The sequence below is a fragment of the Aplidium turbinatum genome, chromosome 13, assembly GCF_918807975.1.
Source record: "Aplidium turbinatum chromosome 13, kaAplTurb1.1, whole genome shotgun sequence".
In the NCBI taxonomy this organism is placed as follows: Eukaryota; Metazoa; Chordata; class Ascidiacea; order Aplousobranchia; family Polyclinidae; genus Aplidium; species Aplidium turbinatum.
This window is the reverse complement of record NC_137484.1, coordinates 3,049,158-3,055,833: the sequence shown is the minus strand read 5'-3', so window position 1 is coordinate 3,055,833 and position 6,676 is coordinate 3,049,158. Positions and strand designations below refer to the sequence as shown.

The 6,676-nt window shown below is 39.0% G+C and overlaps 1 protein-coding gene across 1 annotated transcript; it reads left to right on the top strand.

Moving 5' to 3' along the window:
* The first annotated feature begins 203 nt into the window (after positions 1 to 203).
* LOC145782444 (uncharacterized) lies at positions 204 to 6,364 on the top strand. Its single transcript, XM_082594233.1, has 5 exons — positions 204 to 332; positions 2,140 to 2,201; positions 2,597 to 3,333; positions 3,784 to 3,922; positions 4,308 to 6,364. The coding sequence occupies exons 1-5, from the start codon at positions 271 to 273 to the stop codon at positions 5,189 to 5,191; spliced, it is 1,884 nt and encodes a 627-aa protein (XP_082450359.1). The 5' UTR covers positions 204 to 270; the 3' UTR covers positions 5,192 to 6,364.
* Positions 6,365 to 6,676: the final 312 nt, after the last annotated feature.

Sequence of the window (6,676 nt, the reverse complement as noted above, 5' to 3'; positions counted from 1 at the left end):
CATTGCCACTTTTAAAAAGTCTTTGTTATGACTCGACAGGGCATCGAACTCATGTTTGCCTATTTAGTGGAAGAAACTCTAACCGCTGAGCCCTTCCGTGTAGATAAAATGTCCGACCATTGTTATGACTACCTTTGCCGTAAATTATTGCAATACCATTTTATACATTACAGTATAGATTGACATTAAAACTGACCTTAGATGTGAAAACATTATTTAAGCTAGAACACAGTGTTGTCAAATGCTTTTTCAAACAATCCCCAATTTGTTATGGGGTCGAACAAGAAGCACAGAACCTCCCAACACCAAGATAGGAAGACAACCACCACCAAGTATGATATTAGCAAAGCCGCTTGCTTCGCATTTAGGAATACAACGGCTGTTTTATTGAAGGTTTTACTCACATAGGCTATTGCCAAACTATAATTTTAAACCTTCTTTTGTAGACTAAATTTTTGATTCATCTGTTGTAAAATGCAATTGCAAAAATACTGAATTACAAAAGCATGAAACCAGATTTCTGCTTTGGTTGTTTTTCTAAACGTTGCAGGTTATATTGACATTTACTAGATCAGGATCATCTAGAGCAGGGGTTCTTAACCAGGGGTGCACGCACCACTGAGGGTGCGAGACCTGCGCCTATAGGCGGTGCGGGGATGCTGAATTATCAAGGTTTGTTATAATATGACGTAAGAAGCAAAGTTGTTTTACCAGGTTTCAACAAAAATTTCGAACTGTTGGCAACTATTATGTTTTTGCCAATCCTGGGAGGAGGTGCGAAAACTGGTTGGTAATTTCAAGGTGGTGCCGACAAGGCAAAAGGTTAAGAACCGCTGATCTAGGGCAATATGGAGTGGTGCACGATTAAGTTCTTTGTCAATTTGAAGCATCAGAGTTTCTTGGTTTTGAATATCATTTGGTATGTAGGTCTTTTATCAGTTTGGCAGACGGGGTGAGCCTACGGCAATACCTACAAAAAATGTCTTGATAGTTTTGCGGCAAGAAATATTTGTTCAAGATGAAAAACTGAGCGTTGTCACTGTCAGGAAACACAACCGTTTCAAACCTGCTGTCGAAGAATCGCCAAGGGGTCCGCAAAAAGTTTTAAAAGTGACTGAAACTGTATTGGTTTTAAAATAAAAGTTGCAAAATTTATGTACTAAAATTCAAAGACGGTATTTAAGAGCCATTTTGCAACTAACTGAGTGTAAAGTCTATTTTAAAACAAACCACAAAAGAAAAAAGAGAATCAATAGACAGTCTGCTTTTACATCGCAATGACCCGGCCTTTTTGTAGAACATGATTCTCGTGTCACTTATTGAATCATTGTTGTTGTTTATGATGACAAAGCTGTCACAAAGCATTTAAATCTCTTTCTTAAACAAGGCCTAAACATGTTGCAAACAATAGCACGAAATTCTATACAGCCAGAATTCTTTTCATGAAAGTTTTGAGTGAAACTCACAGATGCGACGTTACTTTTGTGTTGAACGATTGTTATCGAACGAAAGAAGTACCAAACTTTTCTCATAATTTGTGGACAATTTTCTTCTCTATGAAGCAGCGGGACAGTCAAGTCCAACGACTTAATCCTTGTTCTATCAACCTAGCCTACTTTTCGAAGCTTAATTATTTGTTGTAGCCAATCGATGTCTATTTCTTCCATCACTTGATAGAAAGCTGCAATTGTGACTTTTGGTACAATTTGGTGTTGGCAAAGCGAATTGAAAGAATAAAGTGGGACTTTCTATAAACAGAAGTTCTAAACACAATTCGATCGCAAATTATTTGAACATGAAACAAAACATAAAAGTTTTCTTCAAAAGCGAAGAATCATAAATTTGGTATCGTTTTAAATAAATCTTTTTAAATCAGATATATTTTAAAGGCTTGCCGTCGATTGCGGAGTGGCGCCCCTTCGGCTATAGCCCTAGATTTCTCTTATGTTTATAAGCAATAAGCTGCTCTTGAGAGAAATGCCTACGACCCTTCTCAGAGCTATGGCCTACTAGACTGAACCTTGAACAATAGGGTGCTCGGAAGCCTGAACGTACTTACTTTTTATCTGCAGGTGAACCATGATATAGTACACAAAAAGAATGCTGCAGTTAACTTCTTGCAAACTTCTACTATTTCAGGAGGAACAAAGCTTGGTCTCAACTCTCTTCCTGGGATGGAGAAGTCAGTGATGAAGAGTCAGGTAGATTGCGTTAATCAGACGTTGACAACATTTCGAAGCTTCTCGACCCTTTCTTATTAGTTTTCACTTTTACTTGCATCATTTTAATTTATATACAGTATAGCATGGTACATCAATTTCCTGACGATTTATCTTGGCAACAATTTACCAAGAAATATCTTTGTTTCAAACTTTACCATAAGGAGAATTTATTTAAGTGATTAGACCAGCCTGTTTGAGGAAATCAAGGTAGGGGCCGTTTATCACGAGAAATGTCGTTTCGATTTATGCTACAATAAATTGTTGTTAGATTAAATGTGGAAGCACCGGATCTATTTTGATAGCTTGCACGATCTTGCGTCTGAGCGCTCTCTTGGTTCACCTAAGTGAAGCTTTCTTATTGATTCTCTTCACAGATTTTATAGATTTCTGCCGCACGAAGGGTCTGGCGAGGTCCTCATCACAGAGAACGCCTCACACCAACGGGAAGGCAGCTGAAACGCTCAGCAATAAAGTCTCATCGACATCATTTGATTTGGACTTGTACAAAGACTCCAAGTACATATCTTCACTATGTTCTTTCCTCACAGATAAAATAAAGTTTTTTCGAGAAAGCGAATATCAAACTGTAGAAATATCGAACCAAGAACAAGATGGCGACAAACGCAAGCATGGCGTCGATGAAAGTGACGTACCAACGGAAATCGTATCAATTGTTAACAAACAATCCGATGAAAACAAGACATCAAACACTTTACTTTCCGCTTCTTCCTTAGGCACCATTCGTAAATTGAGCAACTCGATTTTGAATCGAAACTCCGACAAAGCACCGAATCACTCTTTTCCGATAATCCATCTTAGAAAAGAAGTCAAACCCGCGATGCAATGCGGGAGTCCAGATGAAGATACAGTAGCGATGAAAAATAAAGATTTGACGCATTATTCCGACTTAAAATTTAGACAAGTCTTGTTTCGTCGCTCCAGTCGAGAATGGGCGGCGAACATAGAAACCGATATTATGAAGTTGTACGAACAAGCTGAAACAGCCCCCATTGTACAAATACAAGATCAGGTTGAAGCAACTGAGACGAAGACAAACCACACACCGAGCTACGTTCTCGCTTTGGCTAATTTGTTTCGTCGTAGAATGCAAGTGAGCGAAATGTTGTTTTAAATTTTTTGACAGGTAAAATGTTGGAACGTAATATTTCATTAGGCACTATAAGAACGGTAGCTCAGCAGTTGGTTAATTAAGCGTTCGTCGGCTTTGTGCATTAACGAACGGAAAGATCGATCAGTGCTGGTTGTGCGCCTGAGCACTCATTTCAAGGACTGCTTTCCATACAGCGGTATCTCGGAGATGGAATAGTTCCCAGACAACACTTTAACAACAATCAGAAACTTTACTCTGTCAATCTCGGTGACTAACCCTGCGCCAGTGATTCAAAGCCTCTACAAGTATGCGAAACTGCCAGGATTAAGCTCTCAGGGAGACTTTCTCAGTCCGAGGATATAGATTCCCACAATTAAAGTTAGTGCGTTATCTTGTATCGTTTTCTCACTAACATGTAGCCTTCTGCATATTAGAAATGCTTTTTTACAGTTGCGCAAGGAATACAGCCAAGAACTCGGTGATATGGCCGGCACTGCTGTGAATGGATCCGCAATAAAGCCTCAGGATTGGAACGACCTCTTTCCGTTGCCAAGTACCGATTTCACAACATCATCACAGCCAGAATCAGGTAGAGCAAAACTTTCAACATATTGTCAAGCGTGGACTTGTAATTGACTTGGAACAATTGCATTAGAACTCTATAGTCCCATCGTAATCTTGCGTCATAGTCAGGAGTTAATGCAAGTAGTCGACGTAATGTCCCATTACCTGCCAATCGGAGGATGCGTTAAACAAAAGTGCGATCAGATGTTTTTTCAAGAATTTAGGAAAAATAATGTTTCAAAGTTGTGATCATGGCAACCAACAATATGTGATTTCGTAAATAGATTGAAGTTACAGTAATTGTTTTTTACAAAATCAACAATGAGGTTGTGGGTGACCGTATCGTGTTTACAAAAACAATTAAGCGTCACGTCTATGACACATATTGAATCATCTTTGTTTTATTTCAGGAGCAAACTATTTCAACAAAAAGCTCTTACATCGTCACATGGCCACCGATAGAAACTTCTTCTCAACACAACCCAGCAACGGACATTCCACGCCTCGAGCAAGCTTGCAACCATCTTCAGACTACTCCCCTTCCCTACCGCAGCTACCAGATAAAATGAAACCGGAAGAGATCATTTCTGAAACAATAAAAACTAAAATAAGAGTTGAACCAACAACAGAGAGATCAACTGCATCAAAGCTTGTTAAAAGTTCTGCAAAATCTTCGAAAACACCGGAAGGGTTGGAAGAATTGTTGATTGTGTTTCCGAAAGCAACGCAACGAAAGTTTTCTGGGGTGCAATCAACACCTGAACCCTCCAAAACACATTCTCCTCCGTGTGCTGATAGTTTGAATCGTACGTTCAGTAGAAGTAGCAGCAGTGTTCTGAAACCAGGTTCTCAAAGTCAACATCAGGATGCTCTGCACTCACACAAAAGCTTTAAAAGAGCCAAAACAACAACAGCAAAATCAACCAGCAGAGACTCGTCTCAAACAACAGCGCGATTTTCCAAAGAAACTTCATGTAAACCTCGAAGCTACACTTCAGCTTCATCATATTCACAATATTCTCATCTAGCGCCTAAACTTTCAATTGCACACCGAATGACAAACAACAACTCGATAGCCAGGTCCGACTCAAAGGTGGCCAACAAACCGAAACATATTTCATGTGAAAATTCTGTCGGTCGCAGTGTGAACATTGCCTTGATTCCAATATCCAGCGTACGCTGGTCGGGCTCACTTGGTACTCTATACAGGAAGCGAGGAGACAAGCTGGATAAAAGTGTGAGGCCAAACATGGCATCAACAGAGCAAGCACGGTCTGTGATAGATCCAGCGTGAACGCTGCAAGTCAAGGTGATAAGAAGCAACCATGGCATTCTGATAAATTGAGACATCGGTTTTTGGTGAAACAAAAAGTTCGAAAGTTTAGTTCTATGCAAATTTTCTACCGCAGCTGCTTGCAACTTCATCAAATTGTCAAATTATCGAGGTTTGTCGAACATCCATGAAGATGTGACGTTGATGAAGAGAAATTGAATAAAACAAATCTAGCAACTTTAAAACAAAGCAAACAGTATCGCACTAAATCAGAAAATCAGTTTGTGTATAGAGCTTTAGCCACACAAGTGTGGTTTCTTCAGTATAGTCTTATTCAAATAGAATCAAGCAGCTTAAGTTGAAATTTTATAATGTTGCAACTTTAGAATCTAGTAACTTTAGTTCTACAAGGTGTAACTATAGACCTACATCTTGCAGTTTTGTTCCCTTTAATGGTAGCCTATCGACTGGTAACTTTAGGTCTACCAGCCTATTCATTTAGCCTACAATATGATCTAATCGTAATTCATTTTTTATATGTTTCTTTTATTTATTAATTGTTTCTGTTTCACTTGAGTGCTAATAAGCGTCGTTATCTATTTTATTTTGTATTGTAACTTTTTAACGCTTCAGGTGTTTTTAGTCAGTAGGCTATAGGCTACCTACCTGCATCAGTTTGTTCAAAGCTGTGGTGACATGTCAGTTTAAGAAAATTTGAAAAGTTATTCAAACGACATTTCGTCGGTTTCCTACAGAATTCCTTTTGTTGATCTGGTTTAAATGAAATGAGTTTGATTGATTGAATTTTTAGGCTTCGAATGGTCGTTTTATTTTTGTTTGGATGCGTACATAAAACAAAAACGTACAGTGTGCATCCAATGAGAGAGTGCGAAAGACCGTAGCCCTGAAGGCGTAGGAGGTCGTCGGACTGGGAAAGCTTCTTGAAGAGCTTAATCCTGGCAGATTCGCATACTTGTAGACTGTAGAGGCTTTGAACCACTGACGCAGGTTCGGTCACCGAGATACAGGGCCGGTTTTAGGCCGATTTGACCGATTAGATCAAATTGGGCCCCGCACCTTGAAGGGGCCCCGCGCTAGCGGGGGTCTTTCTGTATTACGAGGTTTAAAATACTACTGAAACGTAAAATAAAAATTAAAATAATATTCTTTTTCATAACATCAATTTGTTATGCATCGTACCTAATGATGATCCAAAAGAAATGTACAGAGTTCAATGCTTCAACTTAGTCCTCGATCAAGCTATTCAGTCAATGGAAAGTAGATTTAAACAACTTAAAGATCATGCAAAGTTATTTGGATTTATAATTAGCTTTCAAGATATGCGGAAGGAGGAAATAAGGGAGCACACATCAAACCTTGAAGCTGCTTTAACAATTACCACAAGAAGACAGGACGCTGAAGAAAAGATTGATACAGAAAAAAACAAAGATATTGATGGGTATACGCTAGCTGAAGAACTTGAAGCTCTAAAAACTTTCCTTCAAC